The following is a 26,621-nucleotide window of genomic DNA, read 5'->3' as shown; positions in this document are numbered from 1 at the left end:
AAATGAAACGTGGTCTCCGCCATCTTCCCTTATTCTCACTGTGGAGTTTCCCTTAAAAGCAGTGAAGTGCTGGGCTTTTTTTAATTGATTAGCAGATGTGATTTTGCTTACATCTTCCATAAATGCTCTGGCCGGCTGCATACCATTGATTACTGGGGTTCAGTTCACAGCAACTAATTGCTCTTCTTGCTGGTGTTTTGATACAAAATTCAATAGCGAATATGTTTTCAAAACTCTTGTCTTTGTGGCTTGAGTCAGAAGTGACTCGAGGCAAACCCAGTGGACTGAGTTTTCCCTTCTTTAAAATAATTGCTCTCTCATCAGTCTGTGAAGAAAGTTTCCAAATTCTAGCATTCTAATTGGAAAGTCTGCATTATGCATGCGATGACAAACTATGTTGTGCTGAATGGCATTTTTTTCATCCCTTTCTTAAGGGATTAATTCTGTGCCAGATTGTGAACAATGGCTGAGGTTTCACAGTTGAGATCAACAGCTTCTGCACTGTACTGGTGTCTTTTAGACTGGCAGCAAGTGTCTGTTTTGCCTGTTTCTAAATGTCCCTCTTTCACAGGAGACTCCACCGGATGCCTGGGGCCATGACTGCTGCTGTTGCAGAGTCTTCTCATTTGGGTGAAAACAGACAACTAAGGGAAGATCAACTGCCAGGATCTTAGTAATAATAATAATAATAATTTATATCATCAAATCCATTTCTAATCTCTCAGCCAAAATCAAAGATACTTTGACATCAAAAGTTTGTACAGACTATTCTGTATTAAAGATCTTCAGAAATTAAGTTCTTTAGAAATAACTGTCTTCCATTCAACAATTCAACAAATATTTACTGAGTATTGACTAATGACATTAGGTAAGTCACTTAACTTACTTGTTCTTCAGTTTCATCTCTTGTGAAACGAAAGGTCTAGATTTAATGGTTTCTAAGGGCTCTTCCAGTTCTAACATTTTATAATTCTCTGCAACAGCATATGCAGTAGGGGTGGCTTTTTTGGGGCATATCTGTCCATTACACAGTAACTCCTCTCTCTAAGAAGTGTTTCTGGCCCAACCTTGAGATGGACATGGGGGGTTCTGAGTTTGGTTTGTAGACCTGACTGCATTCTAGGAAGACACATGACCCATCCTGGGCCAATCAGATTTTGTCTCTCAAAAATTTACAATTATGTGAGATTCTAGCTGAATTGCCCCTGTTCACTTTGTGGAGATTAATAACGGAAACCTTAACTAAGTTGGAGTAGGGAAGGCCTGTAGGGGAAGCTCTCACTCCCTATCACACATCGTCAATTACACCAAACAGGAAGAGAGAAACGCTTGCACTTTGGACAGGAAGTAAAACTACTTTACTACTGAAGGAAGACTTCTCTCCCCAGCCAGCAACAGCCTAGCCAATGAGAAGCCACTGCTGCCCTGAACTGCTACTTTCCTCAACGGACATTCCTTTTCAACAGGCCCTCCCAACTCTCCCTTTTTCTTTATAAAGGCAGCTCTCCTCCTTTGTTCTCCGGATTTGCCTATGGTTTACCATAGCATGCATATCTAAATTGCAATTCTTTTGGCCATTCCCAAATAAACTCATTTTGAGATAAAATAACAGGCAAATTTGCTTTTTTAAGTTGACAACTTAAAATGAGATGATGAAAATGCAGTCCTTCTGGGGTGACCCTCTTTCACCAGAGGCACAAAGAGCAAAGAAAGGCATCTGCAGTGAGAAGCAAAGACGACAGACAGTGTGGCTCAGGGAAGGTTGTCTGGGCTCCTGGCAGAATTCCAATATCTGACTTTAGTTCCCATGAGGGACACCAGAGTGTCTGCCCTAGTGTTCTGTGAGACTCTCCCAATCATTTTAATAAACTCATCATTTATGGCTTAAGCCATCTTTACTTGGTTTCTGCAGCTTGGAACCAAAAGGGCCTAAGACGAACTCCTAGCAGAGTGCATGAGACAGAAAAGGTACTCAACAAAGAGCAGGTGTTCCGATGATGATGATGACATGATGGCTACAGGACCAGAGAGACAATGAGGCGAAGAACAGGGATGGAGAGGAAGCTCATTTTGGATGGCAATCTTTTCATCCAAGTATGAAAAAGAGTCTTTGTAGAGCTGAGAGTGGTAGGACTGCAGTGCGGAGTGGAAAGGCAACAGAGGCTTTGGAACAGGTTCCGCGGGGCCAGCTGAGCTGCAGGGAAGGGGCCTTGTAAAGACAGAACAATCAGCATAGTTTATAAGTCTGTCTAGGAGCAGCACTGAGTGAGCAGGAGAGAAGAAAGCAGGGTTGACAGTGACAAGGAGGATCCAGTGCACGGTCAGAGAAAAGAAGGGCCAGTTAAGACTATTTACCACTTCTAGGCTGCTGAGGAGTGAAGTGAGGTCAGAGGCGACTGACTAACTTTCAGAATAGAGAGGGACTGGAGGTCATGGAGCAAAATAATAGATGCAATAGACATGAAGGTGAGGGAGAAAGGTAAGAAGTGTGGTCACAAAGGGAAATTTCAGTGCTTTCATCTCATTCAGAAGAGTCCAGTTGTCACTCTTGTGAATGGGGAGCAGAAAGACAAACATCACGTTAGAGGCTCTATTCTAATCTCTGCTATTGAGAGGCAGGAGGGAGCTTGTAACAGTTGCCAGAAGGAATTAATACAACTTCAGAGGAACAACTTTACTGGTGAGAAACAGGGATTTTCCCAAAGGTGAGAGGGATTCTTATCGTTGGCTGTCTCAGGTTCAATTACGCAGCTTTCTCCTCAGGTGGAGAGCAAGGTCAAGCTGAGCAGAGCTGCTGGAGGACTGCAAGACCAAAATGAGATTCTCAACAGGAGACTGGAACCGAGTTTTATGAAGAGCGTGAAGTGGACCAGGTGGCTGTCCTGCGGATTCCAGACGTGGGAACTCCTGAGGAGCTGCCACCACAGGGGCCCTGCCTCTAAGTGGGCAGAACCTTTCGGGGCAAAGGGAACACCAGCCTTCTTCTAACAGCAGGAGGGAGACACAAGCTGCTTGCCAGATGGAACGGGGTCTTGGGAAATCCGTTAGTCACAGGACATCATTGTTTAGCCTCTCTTATCTTGGACATGGGGGGTGATTTCTCTAAGAGAGGACGTAATAAGGGCACTGGCTAACAACATTCTTTTGCAGCCGCTGAGGGAAAGGACAAGTGCAAGCTCTTGGTTGTCTGGTACGTGCAGTTTCTGTGTTTCGTCACTGAAGCCCCAGGACGAAAGAAAGGTGAGGAGATGATAAAGTATACTTTTGGGCTCCACCATGCAGGCTGGCTCACTGAGAAAGGGGAGAATAACAGGAGGGGCTTTCTCTTCCATCAAAACTTACATTTGACACAGTATAACCCAGGTAAATTTTATGAAAGTAGAGAAAGGTCAATGGAGAATATGCCTGCAGGATGCGGCTATATGGATAGCTGGATGGGACAAAACTTTCCAAAGATTTGAGACAATACAAAACTAGCAACTTTTAACAGCTAATTGAGACCATCGTTTCACTCCTTGGAGGGATTAAGTTTTTAACTTCTAGTTTTAGATGATAACAAAAAGGTAACAGCATACTACCAAACAGCATGGCTGCAGCTGCCACGTTCGATAAATAGTGGGTGTGGAATGAATGGGGAACAGCTAATCACAATCCCACCTCACATTCCCACAGACCTCGCCATTTCAAAATGTTTTTGCATAGATTATCACATTTGGGAAAAAAAACAATTTATAATCAGCACATTTCCTGCTTTCAATGCAGATTTATTTTTCTAAGTTACTTGGTTAATTTTCTTACAGGGGCTAAACACTGCCCAAGCAATCTTTTACCGATTATTCAATCACTTGGCAAACCCTTTATTAGTAAATAAGTTTTGGCCTAGGCTTATGATCTAGATTTCATACTACACAGTCCAATTTGATGAAAATTCTTTAATTTTATGTTTTCAATGTGGATATACGCGCAAATTTTGTCCAAGCCAAAGCCCTTGAGAAGAAAAGCAGTTTTCTCCTGTTTTTCAAGGTAACTCTTTCCAATATAGCCCATTCCTTAAGCAAGATATTGGCAACAAAAATATTGGGAACCATTTCAAATGGTCTTGTTATATTTTAAAAGGTGAAGTCTCATTATGTTAGACACCTTTTCGGCAGCAACACCCTAAGCAGGTATGCAGCTTTTACAGATCCCTCCCTGTGTTTAAATTTGGCATCATCAATTTCCCTCCCTGCAGCAAGGCCATCTTCCTTGATCTCAGCAGCTTCCCCATCATGACGTGTCTACACAATCAGTGAGGTTGCCCCGATTTCTGGCTCACCAACAGGATTGGAAAAGGACAGCTAAGTGGTAGAAATGGAGAGGTTCTGCCCAGACCACAGGGCTTAGCTCACTAGGTATCAAGTCCAGCTCACTTTCAGCTTCCTTTGCTAGGAAGGCTATTAGGGGCCGTTGTGATCTTAAAAGGCCAGAATCAGTTTCTTCTGTTAATGCAGAAGGCGGCAGTAAGCACGTGTGTGAGCTTTCCTGTTTCCTGTCTCCAGTTCCAGGAAATTATTAGGGGGTGAGAAGAAGGGACAGGCATGTTAAAGAGCTCAGAATTTACTAATCTACCAGCTGAGCGTTAGGGATTTTACTCCGTGGAGTCATACATTTATGACTCCTGTGGAATAAATGGCCCCAGTGTCGGTCTTCATCCAACAGGTAGGGATGTAAAGTACCACCTGGCTCCATGTTCCCTGTGTAACACCATCTAGAGGACCCCCCCTTCAGCTTTCAGGACCAGGTCCACTCAGGAGGAACCACCCTGACCATGATTCTAGAGTGCAGGGTGCATGCATGGCTAATAGTCTTGGTATTCCTTATGGTCCCCAGCACATCATACGCTCTACTGATTGAACTGAAGGAGACACAGGGAGCAGGACAGGAGGGAATGATAGAAAGAGGAGAGGGAACTACAGATAAATCATCATTTTCCCAAAACCCAGGTAGCTCATCCTGGTACAGCATCTTTTTTTTTTTTTTTTTTTTTTTTAAAGATTTTATTATTTCCTTTTTCTCCCCAAAGCCCCCCGGCACATAGTTGTGTATTCTTCGTTGTGGGTTCTTCTAGTTGTGGCATGTGGGACGCTGCCTCAGCGTGGTCTGATGAGCAGTGCCATGTCCGCGCCCAGGACTCGAACCAACGAAACACTGGGCCGCCTGCAGCGGAGCGCGCAAACTTAACCACTCGGCCACGGGGCCAGCCCCCCTGGTACAGCATCTTTTAATGCTCCATAGACTGAATTACATTTCAACCTGAAAACACCCCCTGGCAGTCCTCCACCCCCACACCATTTTGGAGAGTCTCACTTAAGAGATAATTTATGAAATATATTAACTCCGACTGTTATTTCATCTCTTGAGCTTATTCCTCCTGCCCCTCCTCTGACCACGTGCTAATATGTGCCCACATGCACACAGCCTACAAAGCACCAAGAAGCGGAGCCAAAGAGGAATTTAATAAGCTCCACAGCTCCTTTCTAGTCCCTTGGGTCAAGTTTTCATAGGAATCCGTGTATGTGGGAACCGTCACAATTTAGCTACAGGCAGGTCTTTGTATTCTCTCAACCTGGTGATAAAGGGGGAGAATGGAAGAGGAAAACAAGGTGGGAAGGCTTGACTCTGAATATTATAGGCGAGAGAACATTCCAGCAGGGATGAACTACAAGGAAAAATTTTTCTATTCAGTCACGTAATCTCTTTATTTTTATTCTCACCAAATCTCTTCTCTGGTCTCTCTTAACACAGCCAGTACTATTTTCCTACATCTCTCCCTCTCTTTCTTATCAGCCTGACCTTTTCACCCAAATCAGATCTCCGTTGCAACCTTTGCTTTAGCTTTGAATCATCTTCTTTTCCCCACAGGGCACAATCTACAAAGTCCTGAGCTCTTGCTGAAAATGATTTTAAAAACTTGCCCATCCAATTCAGACCCTCATCCTCCTTCAGCTGTACCACCTGTGCTAGCTGTTGCTCATTCCTCCTTCAGGTCCTCTCTCTACTCAGTTACTGACATCTTCCCATCACTCTCCCAAATCTCGTATTTATTCTGTTAGGTCCCGTACAATGATGTGCTCACCACCAGTCTCTCATATTTACCTGGTCTAAATTTCCTCCCTTTAAGTCCTTCTCTAATGAACTTCCTTCATGAAATTCTTCTGTGAAGGCTTTCACATGAAAACAACTACCCTCTAAAACAGAAAAATAAAACTATAATAAATTGCAAATGCTGTAAAATTAAACCATTTAGAGTAAGTAAATTATTCTATTTGAAGTCTGAGGTGTCCGACAAATCATCATCTACCATGTGGTACATGACTTACCATTAAAATAAAAACATTAATGAGAATAATAATAGTAACATCTTCTCCACAGATATATAAAAGTGAGGATCCTAACTATGGTAATTTCTTATAAACAAAAGATAATTAATCAATTTAATATGTAACTATGTGACAAATCTTTTGAAGGATGGCAAAAAGCAAGGAAAAAAGCAAGATTTTATGTAATTTTTTGTAATGGCTAGAGGGAAAAATGGTTAATTATGTTTTTCAATGGAATTCTTTTGATCACTGGCCCCTCAGTACAGTTTTCTTGATCCAGGTCTTCAAAGCTGGGATCGTAAGTTTTAATTCAAACGTTTTCAGCTGAACATTAATAACTAACTTTTCTAACTGCTAAACAGTGGTAATTAAATCAAACTGGTGTGGGTTACAGGACCAAAGGCTAACTGGGCAGTTGCCATTTTTTTTCTGGAATCACCTATTGTGTTTTCCCCGGAGTGGGAGGCCCAGGCAAAGGCTCTGAATGGGGAGGGGTCGCGGTTCTCTCCACTGCCGCAGAAGATGTGAGGACGCTGTATCTGTCTCACAAACACTCACCAGAATTGCAGAGTAGCTTCCCCCTCCCTCCCACATTTATTTGGTTGAAGGATCGTCAGACAAGAGAAAAACACTCCCTCCTTAGAATGTATTCTGCACGAGCTGCCTTTTTAGAAATAACCCTCCCAGGTGCCGGCATGAATATTCACCAGAGTGGATCCGGCACAGGGGCCAGTCTCCATGCCGTGTACACTAATCCTTCAAAATGTATTCCAGGCGAGCTACCAGGGTAAACTCCTGTACAGAAACTGGGCTTTCCGGTGATGGATACTGGATGGCTGCAAGAAGGAAATCTGAGTGAAGGAGGCAGAGATGAATAAATCACTCATATCTGTCTAAGGCTCTGGCACAGCTAGACTTTGCCACTTTGACTCAAGCACAGCATGAGGCTTCATTAGAAAACTGTAGTGTGTGAATTAAACTGTTTCTTTTGTTCATCTGGCTTAGCTTTCCTCATCAAGAAGAATAAACATTTATCTCGCCTGTGCCCCATAATCCTATCTGCTGGGCCCCTTTTTACTTCTTATTTTGGCTGATAGGACCGACATGGGCATCCTGAGAACACAGTCCTGGTACCACGCAGGCACCCAATGTGTGTGTGCGTGCATCCACGTGCGCACTACTTCCAGGGATATTTAGGCTTTCTCACACACACACACACACACACACACACACACACACACACACTCTATATCACTGTACGGACTCACATTCAGAAGGGTACAGACAGAAAAGATTAAGAACTCTCACAAGCCAGGGAAGGAATCATACCCAAGGTGGTGAGATTTCAGATTTCTCAGGATCCTCCCATTCTGGCACTGAATCCCCAAGAGCCAATACTGAGATTCACGCTGAGCAGCGGAGGGGGACCCAGTTAAGGCAGCCTGTCTGAGTCATGTGTGAGACTGTCATAACCACCACTCTTCACACAATCAATGTTTAGGTGTCAGGGGCCAGGAGACATTCCCGGGGTAACCTCCAAGTTGCTGATGCTGAAACTGTTACATCTTTAAGCACAATTTGTACCCTAAAAGCTTGGGGCGTCCTAGTAGCTCAAAGGAAGAAGGAGCAGAAACATGTAAGAAGAAAACAGTGTGGTCTCTGTGACATTCAGGGCCAAGTTATCTTCTCAGCCTATTTGGACCATGAAGGACTCCACTGACTTTCCTGCAGCCTCTGACAGACAGAAGGACATAAGGACATTCCGAGGCAATGTGGTATAACTAGCAGCAGTGGCATCAATTGGGAAACAGGAGTTCCAACTCAGTCTCTGACTTGTGACCTTATCCTATCAGATTTATAATCTGTTAAAAGGTAGGGTGGAGGCTAGGGGAAGAGAGGGAGATGGATTTTAATTTAGATGACCTGTGGTTCCTTTTATTTTAATCTGTTTTTTAAATTTAATTGCAAAGAAATACATGATAAATCCTTTGGTACTTCTTATAAAATATCCATTATAAAAAGGTATTATACTTATTGCAAAAAATGTAAACCAATATTTTCAAAAATGTTCTTTAGTAGCAGAACCCCTATTACAAACATCATCTTGGAAGAATCTCAATATCCATAACAGATAAAAGTAGACCTGCTCTACTAAGGTCAGAGTTGGGGCTGAAGTCTCACCTGCTAGGCTTCCTATTGGCCCCTCCTTTTGGCAGCCCCCAAAGATCATCCTGGACAAAGCAAAGCTGGAAAAACCACTGGGTCATGGTACGTATCTTGTCCCCAAATTACATGTTGATATCAATATTCATATCTTTTAATAACAGGCTTATAAGTATTACTATTCACATTTTTTGAAACCATGAAATGCAAATGGACTTCCCTAATTCTTCGTATTCTCTATATGGATCAGAGCTGTGAGTGAGGAAAGGAGCTGAATAGATTAAGCATTGGTAAACTATGTCCCATGGCTGCCTACTTTTGTAAATAAAGTTTTACTGGAACACAGCTATGCCCACTTGGCAGAGCTGAGCAGTTGTGACAGAGACTATAATTTACCAAGTCTAAAATACCTACTACCTGGCCCTTTACAGAAAATGTTTGCTGACACCAGGAACAGACAGAAAACTGAAGCTGTTCTTATTGAGCAGTAAAGAGTTATGGCACAAAGGCAAGAAATAAAGGTATAGTTTAAACGAAGGCTCAGCTTAGCCTAGAAATGTCTAAAATCTCTTTCCTCTGCTGAAAGTGTTTCAACAGATTTTCATGCAGCAAATTCCACAAGGAGTTTTTGGATTCTGCTATAGTCCTAATCCCACTTTTGTTACTGTGACAACTGTACTGATAATTCTTAGATTTCTTTTTACCCCCAATTTCTGGTATTTCTTCTAAGAGTAAAAGAACAAGAAAGGAAATGGGACCAAAAACAAAAGCTCCAATTAAAAATGAAAACCTAAAAATCATTCCCAAACCCTCCCTATTCCCTGGACTGATGAAAGGCCCCAGAGCTCCATTCTCAAATTGAACATGTGCAAACAGGATAGTCACTGACCACCACCCTCCAGATCCCTACTACAGGACATGGAAGTAGTAGGGTAGGATGAAGAAGTTATAGAGACATTTAAAGTCAATAAACAATACACAAAAAAGTCATGTAGTCATCGAAAAGGCAGTTTATATAATAGCAGTAAAAAAATACTCTACCAGTTATAGAGGAAGATGACACCACAGACTAAACCACATCAATTAGGTAGACAGTGTTGAGTTATTTATCAGTCACCAGGAGAAAAAAGATTTGTATGGACCTATCCCCTTGCTCTCTCTCCAGTTCTGTCTACGGTGATTATAAAAGGATCTTACAAGAAAGCTGACCAGGGCAGTCTATGATCACAGAACAACAAAAACCTTATAGTGCTTGGTGTTTTAACAGAACTACTCATTTGGAATCTTTAATGAAACCAATTTTAAATGGATGACTCTATTTAACACTGTCTTCCCAAATAGTTCCAACTAATTTCCATGAATTCTCTATTTTTTCTCTGAGTCTAACATATACAGCTAAAATCTTACTCTAGTCAACACAATCATGACAAAGCCACTTGCCTATTCTACCAAGAAGGCTAATATCAACAAATATTATTTATCTGGTTACCACCAATTCTCAAACAATTCTCTATAGATAACGCTTTTTTGTTGTTTCTAATAGGGCTAGAATGAACTTCCTAATAAAGACATTATTTGATTATAGATCCTTTATTATTTTTTTAACCTCAGGGAAGAAATGAATACAGAAGGTTAGATTTCAAGAAAAGAATTGACAAGGGTTTGCATTAGATATCAGGGGCTACTTAAGTAAATGGCATATGCCTAAGAGACTCAGGAACAAGACCTATTATCCTAGACAACAACCACCCTTTCCCACAAGGTTCTTTTTTTTTTTTTTGACGAAGATTAGCCCTGAGCTAACATCTGCTGCCAATCCTCCTCTTTTCGCTGAGGAAGACTGGCCCTGAGCTCACATCTGTGCCCATCTTCCTCTGCTTTATATGTGGGACGCCTACCACAGCATGGCATGCCAAGCAGTGCCATGTCCGCACCCGGGATCCGAACCGGTGAACCCCAGGCCGCCAAAGCGGAACGTGCGAACTTAACCGCTGTGCCACCGGGCCGGCCCCTCCCACAAGATTCTTGAGGTAAGCATATGCCAAGGAAAGTCTCACAAAGTGAGAAGCAAAGGGACACTTCATTGCTATTAGAATTTTGGTCCAAAACTCTAATGCAAAAGGCACACGACAAGGAGCACTCCCTATTCCCAAGTTGGTTATGCCTGAACAGCTTCAACCAAAGCAGGCTAAGAGGCCTGCTCTGTCCCTTTTTCAACACCCAAAACTTATTCTTGGTTCCTACCACTACAATTTAAGGAAGGATCAACCCAACACACATTCTAGTACCACAGAAACAGAGTGAGTACAGAAGAGATCACTGTCCCCTGCTGCCTAGCACTGAGCTGTCCCTGGGCTGAAGCAGTAACCTTACCTTGGCTGCTCTAAGAGATAAAAGAGGAAATAAGAATGCTCAAGGAGAGAAAGGGATGGATCTGCTTACCACTTTGTTGTGAGGACAGAAGAGAGGAGAGGAATGAGGAGAGATGGGAGAGAGGTAGGAACAAAGAGAGAAGGCAAAGCCTCTTTCTAGAAGAACTGGTCCTGGCCCATGCCACTTAGGGCCCAGTGGGAGATGAGACACGAGAAGTGATTCCACTAAACTGTGGCCCACTCTCAGTCCTGCAAACTCACCAATATGATCAGCATCTTCCCTGGAAAGGAACTAACTGCCTTGACCATGATCATCATTTTGGGGAGGAGTGAAGATGGGAATAAGGGAGGGCACAAAGAAATGGTGGAGGAAAAGGCAGAGGTATTTGAATTTCTTCTCCCAAGATCTAAAATCATGATATAGCTATTATCACTCTCCCACTGACTGCAGTTCTCATTTCAAATGTCCCAAAAGCCAGAAACACTCACTGCGATCCTACAAACAAAATATTACATTCCAAGTATTAGAGGAGGAAAAGACTGCAGGTGGTACGACAGTTGTTGCCCAATATCCCCTGTGAAAGTCAGAGGTCTTTTAAAGCACCATTTCATTCTAGGGCAGATGGGCATGATTGTTTTAACTCCAGATCTTAAAGACCAAAAATGTTAGTTCTAGCGGGACTTTGACATAATTAATCTGCCACTACAAAATAACATGGATGTGCAGGGAAGTTTCTGAGAATTTTATAAATACAGAGGAAAAGTCAACTCTCTATAACCTGGTTAGGTAAACAGGTGCTTTGGTTAATCAAATATGTCTGGTTAACAGATTCCATATGGATGGCCAATTTTAATGACAATTCAGATGTGATAAAATATACTTAGCTAGAGTAAAACCACACCAAATAAAATTTATTCTCCTTTTGATCAATCAGAAGGTAGCTGGGATCTTGCCCTGCCTCCCAAATTTCATTGGGGGCATCCACTATCCCTGCGCTGCTAAAGCACGAAGACCAGTCACAGAAAACCAGTACATCAAATGCCAGGGAGCAGTTTGTAATGGAAACATCATTTTTTTTCAAGAAATAAATTTTGTGAATAAAAACTCAACCATATATAATCAGTAATGTTCATTTTGGACAAGAATTACCCAGTAAGTAGATATAGGCTTTTTATTTACAGAACATTTTTGAAGCTGAGAATAATATAAAATACAATTATTATATTTACTGTTTTGGATACACCCAGAAGCTGTGTGCTTAAAGGGCATCTCTAAAAAATAAGTGAAAAAAAACCCCTACAGAATTATGCACTTTAAATGGGTAAATTGTATGGTATATGAATTATATCTCAAAAAGCTGTTTTAAAAAAATAAACAGAACACATAAACTATAGAGATTTACAAAAATTCCCAAGTAGATGTGAAATGCCAAGCGGGAGGCTGGCTGCTGTGGCAGAGTTGTTGACTGGATGAGTCAACCCCCTAACATGACCCTCATGTTATGTTGCCAGGGCCAGCTGTATGACAGTTCTACCTAATAACGAAGTCCAAGTCTGCTAGGTGGGGCTTTAAAGAAAGCTTGGGCTTTCCTAATAAAAAGGAACAGACTTGGCTGGCAGGGCTCTTCACCCTTGTATCCCTTTGTCCTTCTCCTTCTTCCTGCCTACGTACAGACATAGGAGCTAAAGCTGTAGCAGCTGTCTGGTTTCTCTGAGGCAGAAATACATGTGGAAAAGACCAAGAAACTTCAAGAGCTTACCGAATTGCAGAACCAGTACTAGGAGTCACCCACTTGTGGACTTTTTATTATGTGAGACCAAACCAAATGAACAAACAAAACAAAAATATTAAAAAACTAACATTTGAAAAGACTTTCCTAATTAGGTTCTTTGTTATTTGCAGCTAAATGCAAGCTCTTTCACAGCAAATGAGTGCTACCAATACAAACAAACGTTGTCAAGTCTTAGCCACAACCTTTAAAGAAAGTTTCTATAATTTACAACCTTAGGAAAGCAGGAGCAGGTTGACCAGAAGGTGCAGATGCCCTCTCTAACTGTCTTTTTAAGGCCATAGGAGGCTCTGCAGGATTGTGCAACAAACTGGAATCTTCCGAGCTAGAATTTTAGCACTTGTGGCACAGCCATGTTCATGGTGGGGGGAGAGAGAGAAAGAACTCAAAATATACTTTGGTTTCTTCATCTCCTGCATGGAGACAGTGAAGCAGTTAAAGACTGTAAGCACTGTAAGACATGGCAACGAAAAGGACCATTAGCGATTTCTAAACATTAAACTGTATGGAAAATCTAAACAGACTCGCCTGGTGTTGTTACAGTAAAAGGATAATGTGGCAAGCCTGGTAATATCATAAGCATTGAGAAACATGGTTTCAGACATCCTAAGGTAAAAGGCAGGAAGAGGATCCTTAACATTAGGTCTTAAGGGCACAAGGAAAGAAAATCCAGGGAGAAGTAAAAGCATACTCTGCAATTATCTATGTAACCAATACTTTTTATACTGAATCTGATACATTGTTGAAAGAGGCAACACAGCAGAAAAATAATGATTCCTCAGCTGGAGTTAAGCCTCTGAGTGTCCTGCAAAGTTGCTGAAAGGAGTTCTTGAGGGGCACCAAGCAGCCTGTCATCATAATCATTTTTCCTAGGAGAAGGATGCCGAATGGAGGTGGATAGAAGGAGAGGCAAGAAGAGGAGATGGAAGTTTTTCTTGATCTCAGTGCTTCTGATTGTTTTTAATTAGAGATACAAGGATGTTTTGGTCAAGTGCCTCTGTGGTTACCAGTTTACAAAGGGCTAAACTTTAAAAAAGAGAGACACTAACATCAGGTGCTACCAAGAGGCACCAAAAGTATCTTAACAAGGTGACAAAATTGGGGTCCTAGGAAAAAAACTTTCGATTTGAGGGTGCCTAAGGAATTGAAGGTTTTCAAAGGTAAACTTTTGCTTTGGATTAATTCAAGGGTTAACTTTAAATGACTGTGACCTTTCACAGTTTTCAGAATAGCTTTATTCACTTGATACTCAAAAGATATATTCAAGCAATGTGACATATTAAACCTGTAGACATTTCAGTCAATTTGCTGAAAGTCCTACGCTTCTGTTAGCCCTCATGAGAAAAGCCTCATTTCGGTGACCCTGTGCAGCCTATCCTGAGGGTAGCAATGTGTAAACATCTGCTAAAGTAAAACCACAGAAGGAAGAGGTTGATGCTTCCCATTCATTTGCTCTTTCAAGGTGAATGATTCTCGTTTTTAATTGTTTAAAGCACTATTGGTGAAGTGATTATTTGTTTTAGAGAGGTCTCAAAAAATAATTCTGGATAATTACTAAATATACACTTGTGCATGAAATATTGGGTCAAATGGGATTGATATTCTTTGTAAAAATGTCTTCTTGATGAGTTAATCTTTGAAAACTAAAAGGATTTTCTTTTCACGTATCCAGCTATATTTTATGATGACTAGTTGTCAAGTTCTCTAATCACTCAAGAGAGAAAACTGGTTGACATGTGAGGTAAATCAAACACAAACACACACACACACACACACACTTTTTGGGGGGCATTGAACCTTTCCTGGTTTCCCAGAGAACATCTGAATTCTAGCACCCCTCTTGTATTTTTAACACGCAATTTAGTTGCCACAGCAATATTTTCCAGTCTTGAAATACCTCTAGGATGAAACTGACTGAGGTATATTTACTATGCCCCCAAACTCTGCTATCTGTTTCCAGGCTCCAGGATTTCTGGTCCCCTACGCGTTCACACAGTTCAGACTCCCGCATCTACTGGGAACCACAGACATAATTTTTTATTCAACAATTTTTCTGGGAACCAGAGTTCTGAGGTCTGAGGGTGAAAGAGAAGACTCTACAGCGATGCAGATAGGCTGCGAGAGAAACAACACTTGGGAAATAAATCAGGGATCAGCAAGACAAGGAAGAATTCCGTGGTTCAGGGCTGTGACAGACGACGCTCAGCATGACTGATATGAAGCAAATTTTGTAAAATATCTTTCCCATTTCAACCAGAATTATAGGCAATCTTAATCCAAGCCAGAAGAGTCATATATTTAGATGTTTGTTGTATTCTTTAGACTATAAAAAGGAAATTTCTAGCTCTCTGGGTTGCAAAGTGGGCTGTGCTAATGTAAATAAATGTACTGCTTGCCTGTGCAGCACTCACACAGAATGAAATGGAAGTGGCATAAAACGTGGGAACAAGTGTCCTTACCTGCTAATGTCAGCGCCTAATACCAGAGCTTAATCTCAGTCATTTGCTAGAGATGCCAAATCTTAAAGTTTCCTCACACACACTTAGATCAGACACCCTGAGCAAATATGATGTCCTGTTTAGTTGATAGATAGAACTCCCTTTAGCTACACTAACATACACTGTTGTCAGTTCAGTCAGGGAGCGTGTAGAGTGTTGAGTACCCACAGCACAGCACAGAGTACTGTACTAGGCACATGGAAATCTTTGAAAAGACCCAAGTCCATCTCAGTAAGTCACTACCTTCAACTCAAGATTATCTGTGGTCTTATGAGAGATTGAGGGCAGCACAGATGTAGAAAATACTCAAATAGGGCCAGCCGGGTGGCGTAGCGGTTAAGTGCACACGTTCCGCTTCGGTGGCCCGGGGTTTGCCAGTTTGGATCCCGGGTACAGACATGGCACAGCTCAGCAAGCCATGCTGTGGTAGGCGTCCCACATATAAAGTAAAGGAAGATGGCACAGATGTGAGCTCAGGGCCAGTCTTCCTCAACAAAAAGAGGAAGATTGGCAGCAGATGTTAGTTCAGGCCTAATCTCCTCAAAAGAAAAGAAAAGAAAAGAAAAGAAAAGAAAAGAAAAGAAAATACTCAAATAATTACAAAACATCATTTGAGTCATTAGTTTCAATTCCTCTCTCCATCCTTATCGACTAAGATTTCATTTGGAGCTATTAAATAGGAAACAGAATTGAATGGTGTGTCATTCCTCTCCTTTTTCTTTTCTGTTCCTATCCTTTGGGAGGGAAGTGGATGAGCAATAGCTGGCAGGTTGGCAAGCAGTGGGAAGAAGGAAAAATAGCAGTCAAAAAGGGGGTCTCAGTAATTTACAAACTGAATAGATAATCTAGAGGTGGCTATAGCCACACAATAGTGACAGGGCAGCTGAACCGGGCACAGGCTTGACAGCTCACAGAGAAAGAAAAATATTCCAGGATGAGTAAGAACCACAGTGGCATAGCTCATTTTTTTTTCTTTTAAAGGATCAGCTTGCTATTGCTTCGTTTTATCTAGGTTCAATAACTGCAAGACGTAAACTGGTTTGTGGTTCAGACATTCTGTGCCAGATTAACTTTTGTAACTTATAGAACTGTTTTTTTCCCCTACTGCAAAATAAAGAAAGCCTCATCCCCAGATTAAGAGATTATGAATACCCATCAAGAATATACCTTGGGCTATTTGGTCCTAACATATTATATTCACATAACATTTTCCAACTGAGGAACTCAAAATATTTTGTGTCATTAATTCCGTAAACCTCACAAGACTCAGAGAGACTTTGGGTTTATTTAGCTGCATGTAGCTGCGCTGTTTCATCTTGGACAGCCTACTTACTTACAATTAGGTTTGTTAAAGTATTATGGGTATTTTACTTACAGTACTGCACATATCAATTACAAAACCATCATTTTGAAGCTAATGTAAAAATTGTTAATTTAACTGACTGTCTAATAATTAGGTTTGCACAAAGTGCTATCATTTACTAGCTGAAAAAGACGGGGTGATAGGTGTACTTAACGCATAGCATATGATTTCTCATACTAGCCTGAAAACATTGAAAAGGGTATCATGATTAGCAAGTAGAAAGATAATAAGTCTTAAACTAAGGTGACGGAGGGACTATAAACTAAGACATTAGGTAGATTTGGTTAGTTATTATGACTCTATCCTGGTCTTTTTATGTGGTCAGGCCTCTGAAGATTTCCTGTTATTTAAATTTTAATGTTTTTAAAATGGCATGAAAATGATATAATTACTACAGTTACCTACTTTTAAGGTACATTCCAGGCAATTTCTCGCTTTCTCTCTCAAATAAAATGAATAACTTTTGCTGTGCCTGTAAACCTAGCAGCAACAAAGACAAACTCCTTTATTTTCCAGATATACAGCTGCTCCAGCTCTTGAGAAAGACAAGGGAACGCACAAGACGGCAAGAAAGTTTCCTGTTAAACTGCAAGGACTAGGACGCCTCCTGCTGTCTCTTCCAGGAGCTGGTTGCATAAAGCCAGGTCAGGAGCAAAGAAGGTGGCTTTTAAGGGCATGCTGGCCTCCTTACCCTGCCCCTTCTCTCCTCAGCAAAGAAAATTCCCCTCTCATGGTGCTAACGAAACACTGGGATGGGAGCTGCGGCCATGGGTGGGATGGTTTTGAGAGATGGTGACTGAATATAGAAACAGCAACAAAACTGGTCAGAGATGTCACCTCTCTCGCCTTGTCTCTTACTCTCTCCTCCCTCACTCTGCCCCAGCTACACTGGCCTCCTTGCTGCTCCTGCAACCTGCCAGACATGCTCCCCCTGGGGACCTTGGCACTCTACCTCCGATGCTCATCCCCCAGATCCCCAAATAGCTTGCTCTTCTCATCCTTCAGGCTCTGCACAGTGAGCCCTTCCCTGACCGCTCCATCTCAATGTGCCCTGTCTCCACACCCTAGTCCTCTCCACTCATTGTTCCGTAGCACTACGAAATATCTAGCATGTCAAAAATAGTGTTGTTTATTGTTTCTCTTTCCCCCCTCCCAAGAATGTCAGTTCTATGAGAGCACCAGTGTTTGTTTTCTTAGTTGATGCTGTATCCCCAGTGCTTAGAACAGTGCCTGGAACAGAATAAAACATTTGATAAATGCTTGTTGAATCAGTGAAAGAAAATGGGCGAGCAGGAGATGACCAGAGATCATGTTTCAAGATCAGCCTCTCCAGGATACCACAAGGGCAGTGGTACCAGACATACTTGCAGGATTAGGCTCCAGCTGACTGTGGTTATGTACAAGCAGTGTCTGTCAAAAAAGAAGGCTCTGCTTGCCCACCCAGTTAGGGTAAACTCTGAGGAAAGGAAAAATGGTTTCTGTGGAGGCAAAGAGACAAAAGAAATCTTTGTCCACAAAATAATGATGTCTTTTCTTAGGAATAAAGATTGCAGTGATTAAGATGATTCATGTTTGAGACCTTTGTCTTTGTAGTCACCCACTACAAAAAATCTGCATTTGTAAAGCCAATGTACCTTGTGATTAGGCCCCCAGAGTTTCCAGGATTGCCCGATCTCCTGCCTCTGAGAGATGGGGAAAGTATTAGTCTGTCGCTCTATAATGCTGTCCCTCTAGGTGTTGATTCAGAATCACTGGGCTTCTTTGGGTACAGTGACCAGGAAAGCAAGTCAGTCATCACAAGTAATAGAAGCTGTGGGTCAAATGTCACTGACTAATGAACCTGTCATTGGTCAATTACCCATCCCCATGAAGAGGTGCCACTGATCTGGTTTCCTACCAATAAACATCTATCTGGGCACATCAGCTCTGCTAACCACGGGCTGCCAAGATATCCAGCATCGTCCACAGGCATTGGTGGTTAAGCAATCCCTCTCCCTTTCTTCTTAATAATGTCACAGAAGAGGCAAATGCAGTTCCTCACAACATAATGTTCGTTTCACAGAGACGTGTCTCTTTGAGCGCTCAGCCAGTTATACAGGGCTTCAATTGCATGGATTTTCTCACTGCAAAAACAATAGCCGGGCTTAAAGAAGTTGGAGGCTTCACACTGCGCTGAGATATACAATTCTGCCTTTGGCTGTGCTCATGCTCATCATTTCCCCTCTGAGTCAGGAAAAGAAAAATTGTTTGGGGGAACCATTTTCACTCCACATTTAAAGAAAACCAAATGGGCACTGTTCTCTCTTGCCTTAAGCCCCTTTTTCTGTAGTCAGCCTCAATATCTTCGATTCTTTAGGTAGACTTAGAGGCCAAGGTGGCCTTGGCACACGAAGAGCCTGTTTATCTCAGAGATGTCACCTTGGCAATGAACTCATGAGGTCCCTATTAGATCTAAAATTCTAGATCTCCTACCATACCTGCTATAATTGCCTTTATCTTGACAGACTACCTCATCTGCACATTCAATCTATCAAGGGATGCTTGTTCTGAGTTGCCATAAGCTTTACATATTAGGAGAGGCTAGGAGGAGGCAGCAAGCAAACAAGTATAATACAAATACGACAAATGCTCTGGTAGGAATTACATACAGAATGTATGGGATCATTGAAGAAGGATGTCTAAATCAGCCCAGGACATGATGGAAAGTTAGGGAGGCATTCCCAAAGGAGTGGAGTCTTAAATAGGGAATAAGCATCAGGTAAAAAGGGGGTGATAAGAAGGTAGTAAGAGACACCAGCAGTGAGAACAGCATGTTCAAAGAGTTGAAGGCATGAGGGTAAGAGAGGGTGACACATCCATGCAAAACTGAAAGTAGCTGGATAGGCTGAGACGGAGTAGTGTAAGGGTGAGTGCAGAAGCAGGAGACAAGGCTGTATAGACAGGAGCAAGTCAGATCGTTCTTAAATGCCTCCATCTGAACTTTCTCCTGAAGGCAGAGTAGCCATGAATCCTCTTAGGAAGGGGTGTGACCACATGCGACTTGTGGTAACAGTGTGGGAGATGGTTGCAGGTGGGGAACGAAGGGCCAGATGGAAGTCTGGACGACCAGGCAGAGAAGAGAAACTACAAAGGTACAACTATGGTAATGGCAGTGGGGATGGAGAAGAGGGAAAGGATTTGTGAGATATGTAGGAGCTGGTATTGACAGAAATTTACAGCAGACTGGTTGAGGGAGGAGGTGAGGGAGATGAAGAAATTTAGGAAGATTCCCCTGTTTTTGGCTCAGTCAATAAACAGACAAATGGTGCCACTGAACGAGATGGGGAAATCACAGCGTGAGGCAACCTGAGCAGGGGAAGGGGAGGATAATGGAATTCCATTTCTGACATACTGGTTTGAGATGCACATGGAACATTGTTAGGTGGGGGTGGTGTGGTGTGGTGTGGGGTACCAGGTAAGCAGATAGAATACAGGGAACATTAAAAGAGAGTGGGCAGAGCTGCTAAGCTGCCAGTTTGCTTCCATCTTCATTGGCAAGAAGACTGGTCTTCAAATTAGAAATGGCAGAACAAACATAATAAAGAGAAAATTGAAGCCCCAAATAGGTGAAGTGAAAGAAAGAGAGTATCTAGTCAATTTAAATGATTTCAAGTCTCTTGGCTCAGATGAGTTACACCCCAAGCCTGCTGAAAGAAATTGCAGATGTAATCTCAAAGACACGATTGGTAATCTTCAAGAAATTGTGGAGACTATAAGGAGCGTCAGTGACAAGTGAAGGACAACTGTTTCCCAGATTTTTAAAGTGAAGAAGAATAGACTGCAATGGGAAATATTTAGATAAGTTTCACACCATCTATGACAAAAATTCTAGAATGGCTTATTAAATAGATGGCTTATGATTACTTCAGTTAATGCATGCAGTGAGAAAAAGGAAGGAAGGGGTGTTGTTTGCTATGTGACTGAAGTTTATTTTTACTAGTAGCTTGTCCAGACTGATTGTGGCTTTTCTCTTCCCCTCTCCTAAGCACAGAGTGAGTTGTCTGGTCTGCAGTATGAACTCAAGGCTTCTCTGTCTGTGATTTGGTACTTAACCTATGGTACTCAGCCTGTATGCGGCCCTTTATGAAAAAGGGTTGACAATTTAAATGAAGAAATTCAAAGTCTGAATTCTCCAAGCAATCCAGCATCATTGACCAGGGTGCCCCTGGGAACTGGCCAGCAGCAATAACCTCTGTGGTTATTACCCTAAACATCAATAAACCTTTGCCTATTAGAACCCTACTACCTTATTCTTTTGTGCTATTTCTCTTTATACATACTGTCTTCAAAATGAGACTAGCAAACAAAGCAAATGTGGTGGAGCATGATGGGGGAAACACAGTCATGTCCTGCCAACATCTCTACCCCTGGCAGGCTAAGATACAACGTAAAATATCTTATCTAATGTTAAATAAATAAAAAAAATAAATACAAAGATACATATAACATTAGTCTCTCAGAAACCTTAGAACCTTAAAAAAAAAGGCAGGCTATTCAAGATCCAGACAGCACCCTTGAACTAAAAGTACAGCTTCTGGGGGATGTCACCAGTCTTGTGTTTTAAAATTATATAATCCTATAAATCAAGCAACCTGGGTTAAAGTTCTCTTCTTAAAACAACACAAAAAATGAAAGTAACAACCAAAAACCCAGAAATAAAGATGACTGAGAATACCTTTGAGAACCAGGCCTCATATTCAGATCTGTTTGGTTCATATGTAAAGTCATTTATTAAGGTTGAAAATGATTTTTGATTCTATGTAACCTCTCTTGACATTATCCGCAAGTCCCTATCCAATACAAACTGAGACTTGAGAAGGAGGTGAGCCACACCCAAGGAGGAGCCTCTAATCTAGTCCCTCCCCAAGTCTAACAGCTGGGTGCATCTCCCCACCAGAAAATCCAAACAAGCGCCCTGTATCCCTTCCCCACCCCTTCAGCCCCTGCTCAATATGCAGAGCAAAGAACAGAAGAGTGTCTTCACTGAAGTTATTGGGACCATGACTATACCAAAACACAATTTGCACACGTCTTCCATTTTAAAAGTAGTGCATGAAAAGGAATCTTCTTACCGTATTGACCCGATCATGTATGGCTGTGCTAGTTGAACCATAATGGCACCACTTCCTAACTGATGACATGTATAGCCAGAATCCCAATCATAATTCTTGGTGTCCCCATTCAGCAAGGCATTTCGGCTCCGACTGACTCCTTCAATCACACTGGCACAATCAGCAATTGTTGCAACGTTCTCCATGGGAACTGTGAATCCAATACAAGATTCAGCATCAAGATAAGAGAAGCCAAATATATCCCATAGTGTGCTATGAACAAAATTAATTAATTACTATCTCAAGTCAACAATAAAAGGGAAATTAGAATATCTTGATTATCTCAAGATACGAACACATTTTCCATGCCAAACAGTTTTTCTTTTTTTAAAGTTGAACCTAAGGTTGGAACAAACCAAACCACATGTAGCAATTAACTCTACAGTATTTTATTATAAAGAAACATGACACCCCACAAAACAAGGAATGGATAACTACATTGTGAAATATTACTACAATGGGAAACTACACAGTAATTGAGATTAATGAACTGCAACTATGTACAAATAGATGAATCAAAAAGCATAATATTGAGTGAAAAAAACCAAAGCACAGAAAAACACAGAGTATGAGTTCATTTATATAAAGTTAAAAAAAGGGCAAAACTAAAAATATACTTCGTTTAGGGATACATTCCTAAGTGTAAAACTAAAAAGGAAATCTAGGGAATTATTACAGTACATTCAGGATAATTTGTCTGGGGAAGCGGGAGATGCAATCTTGTCCCGAGGGAGCCCCAACAATGGGCCCAAACATTTACTGATTTCATTTCCAAGATGAAATCTTGCAGGGGCTTCAAAAGCACTGGTCTTGTTCTGTTCTTAAGCTGGGTGGTAGGTACATAGGCACTTGTTTTAATAGTATTCTCTTAACTGACATACTTATTACACTTACTATGTGTAATAAATTTGTTTAAAGATTCAGTGTTTTAGAATTCATAAAGCAGGAAAGTGATCCAGGACACAGTACCAATGCCTTTTTAGAATATACAGTTGTCCTCAGCCAGGATTCATCTTCCTTTTTCATTTGTTTATTTACTATTCTACACATTCTACTATTTCAACACATATGCTCTTCTCCTTCGTTCACGAACTGCTGTATATTGAAACACCAGCTCTGTTTTGATTCTCTCTCTTACTTCAAATCCATATCAACCTGTTCATTTATAAAAGTCAAGGGCTTCCACAAAATGATAGCTGTCCAAAAATGATGTCGATTCTCTAAACACTGAGAAGAGAGTGATAAAAGGTGAGGCCTTTCAAGTCCTCTGGGACCTCTTCTGTGCATTTAACCAGGGCTGGGGTTTCCTTCAGCCATTTAAGTGATTCAACCCAAATCTACAATTAACCCTGGCTACTTACATTCAAGATTTACTTTACATAATCTTAAAATAGATTGGGAAAAAAAGACTTTTTTTTTTTTGAGGAAGATTAGCCCTGAGCTAACTGCTGCCAATCCTCCTCTTTTTGCTGAGGAAGACTGGCCCTGAGCTCACATCCATGCCCTTCTTCCTCTACTTTATATGTGGGACGCCTACCACAGCATGGCTTGCCAAGCGGTACCATGTCCGCACCCGGGATCTGAACCAGCGAACGCCAGGCTGCCGAAGCGGAATGTGCGCACTTAACTGCTGTGCCACTGGGCCGGCCCCAAAGGACATTTTCTCATTAGATATATACTGTACTTTTCAGTACACTATTATACTCTCTGAAAAGAGAGAGGGTGAGCAGTACTACCACCATGCCAAAACATTTCTAGCTTTCTAATGATGTGGAGTAAATCATCTTACATGTATCTTCTACACAATGCATTTGTTTTCCAAAGTTGGGCATGCCGGTACTTGAGCCCTCCTCTCATATACCTTCACTAATTGCTTTGCTCTCTGCAGATGGTGACAGCCATCCACAGATCAATAAGAGAGGAACGGAAGGAGGAAGGAAGAGAGGATGGATTTTTTGGTGATAAATCCCTTGACCGTGAAGCTTAACTCCAAAGCAACAAGTTGAAACGCTAGTGAAATAACCTGTAAGGACAGTTTCCGTGCAGAGAAGGAGCTTAGAGAGAAGCTCCCCATGACCTGGGAAAGAGACAGAGATGAAGAACTATATTTAAAGGCTAAGTCATGGTGCCTCTATCTCATGGAACAGAGGAAGTATTCAGTTATTTGGAAGAGAACTGAAGGAAGCGGCACGAGACACATGGTAAACCGAGCTGAGACATAAAATAATACTGACAGCAGCTCAGGCTGCAGTAACAGACGGCCCTCACCCCCCCCAGTTGCTTAACACAGAACAGGGTTATTTTTCACTCACTCTGTATATTCAATGACCATCAGCAAAGTGGCTCTGCTCATTGTATCGCTCAGGGACCCAAGTGACAGAGGCTCTGGATTGATATGTGCTTGCTCAAGCACAGCAGCAGTGGAAAGAGAGTGAGCTGGGTACTGGCTCTGAGAACTCTTCCCCAGAAGTAACACACATCACTTTGCTCACCTTTGGTCGACTAAGGCAAGCCACAGGGCCTAACCTAACTTCAAAGAGGGCAGGAAAGTACAAGCCTGCTGTGTGTCCAGGAGGAGGAAAGGCATGTCTGGTGAACAACATTAACATTTACCACAAACATTAAATCAGCACAAAGGAACATTCAACAGACAGATAAATCTAGTTCATTTTGTAAACTATATAAAATATTTCCATGTATAAATATTCCAAAATTTATATACAGTTGTCCCTTGGTAGCACTGGCAGATTGGTTCCAGAACTCCCCTCAGATACCAAAATCCACAGATACTCAAGTCCCTTACAAAAAATGGCATAATATCTGCATATAACCTTTGCACATCCTCCTGTATACTTTAAGTCATCTCTAGATTACTTACAATACCTAACACAATGCAAATGCTACGTAAATAGTTGTTATACTGTATTTGACGCAACCACTGTAGGCCTTTGAATCCAAGGTTGGTTGAATCTGCGGATGCAAAATCTGAGGATATGGAGGGCTGACTACATCTCGTCTCCTACTAAGGGATATTTGGATTGTTAACATTGTTTCCTTTGCAATTACAAAGACGTCTTCTTGTGTACATCTCTAAGAGTTTCTTCAAGGAATACATAAGACTTATACATATATATGAAAGTGGAATTACACTCATGACTATGAGTTACCTTCAACTTCCTGGATACTGCCAAATTACTCATCCAAGTGGTTGTAGAAATTTACACTCTCAACTCATAGTTCCACATCCTCACCAACTCTTGGTAATGTCAGATAGATGAGTGTGTCATGATATCTCAAAGCGGTTTTAGTTTTTTGTTTTTTTGGTAGATGAAGTTGAACATCTGTTTCTCTTTTTTTCTTCTGGAATCATTCTCCATCTTTCTTCTGTAAACTGTCTAACTTTTGTCTATTTTTCCATTGTCTCTCTAACTGATTTGCAGGATGCCAATCCTTTGTTGGTTAATGTATTGAGTTGAAATATTTAATCTTTTCCTTTATGATTTCTGCTTTTCCTTTCTGGTTTACAAATTCTTTCCTACCCTAAATTCATAAAGATCTTTATCTATATTTTCTTCTAAAAGTTTTCAATTTTGCTTTCCACGTTAGGTTCTTTAATCTATTTAGGATTTATTTTTGGTCTGCTGTGAAATGGGGATCTACTTTCATCTTTTATTCATAAGGTTAGTCACTTTCCCTAGCATCTTTTAATGACCCCTTGCCCCTGCTAATTTATGTTCCTTTAGTCACATATAGTTTTTATATATATTCACATCTCTTTTTAAGATCTGGACTGTGTTTCACTGGTCTGCCTAGCCTTGCGCCTTTACCATGCTGTTTTAATTACTGTATTATAGTCATTTTAAAGTCTGATAAAGTGAACACTTCTCCTTCCTCTCCCTTCTCCTCTTTTCTTCAAAATTATCTCAGTTATTCTTGGCCCTTCCAGGAAAAATTTTCATCTTGTTTAAGGTTTCAAATATACTGGCATAAAATTTTTCACAGCATGCCCCTTTTTTCATTCCAACTATTTTTATTTGTACCTTTTCTTTTCTTTTTTGATCAGTCTTATACAAGTTTGTCTACTTTATTAGTGTTTTCAAGGAACCAACATTCGGCTTTGTTGGTTCTTTTCTCTATTTCCTACCTCACTAAATTCTGTTCTTTTTATCCTTTCTTCCTCCTAATCCTTTGCAATTACTCTATTTTTTTCTCTTAACTACTTGAAGTGAACATCTAGCTCATTAATCTTTCTTCTTTTTTAAATAAATGCATTTAAAGCTAATATTTTACCTCTAAGTCCTGCTTTACTCCTTAAGTTTTGATATGGGGTGTTTTGAGGGGTACTGGTCAGGATTGTGTAGAATTTCCCTCAATTTGGGTTTGTCTGATACCTAGTGTTTTCAAAGTTGATCGCTTCTTAATGTTTTCTAAATTCCATTATGATTTTTCCTTGACCCATAAATTATGCAGAAGTATGTTTGTAACTTTCCAAATATAACTTTTCAAGTTATCTTCTTGTTATTGATTTTTAATTACACTGCAATGTGGATTAAAAAATGCGGTCTGTATGATATTGACTTTGTAGAATTTGTTGAGATTTGCTTTGTGGCCCAGTACATGGTTAATTCTTATTAATATTTTATGAGTGCCTGAAGAGAATGTGTATTCTCTAATTTGAGAGACATTATGTTCTATTTATATCTACTATATCAAACATTAATTGTGTCGTTCAAATTACTAACGTGCTCAGTAATTACTGGGAGACATTTGTCAAAATCTCCTGCTATGACTATAGATTTGTTAATTTCTCCTTATAATTCTGTTAACTTTTGCTTTATATATTTGGAGACCATGTCATTTCACGTATGTCATTTTAGAATTATATCTTCTTGGTGGATTAAACTTTTCATCATTATGTAGTATCAT

At 41.0% G+C, this 26,621-nt stretch overlaps 1 protein-coding gene across 1 annotated transcript in view; it reads right to left on the bottom strand.

The window, feature by feature from the left end:
- Positions 1 to 26,621, bottom strand: part of BTBD9 (BTB domain containing 9) — a 382,599-nt gene that overhangs the window by 82,589 nt on the left and 273,389 nt on the right. The window contains exon 8 of the mRNA XM_046639501.1: positions 21,657 to 21,846. Coding sequence (XP_046495457.1) covers positions 21,657 to 21,846 — 190 coding nt within the window. The remainder of the gene's footprint in view (positions 1 to 21,656; positions 21,847 to 26,621) is intronic.

The sequence above is a fragment of the Equus quagga genome, chromosome 15 (assembly GCF_021613505.1).
Source record: "Equus quagga isolate Etosha38 chromosome 15, UCLA_HA_Equagga_1.0, whole genome shotgun sequence".
NCBI lineage: Eukaryota > Metazoa > Chordata > Mammalia > Perissodactyla > Equidae > Equus > Equus quagga.
Note: the sequence above shows the minus strand (reverse complement) of the source record. Positions and strands in the feature narration are given on the sequence as shown.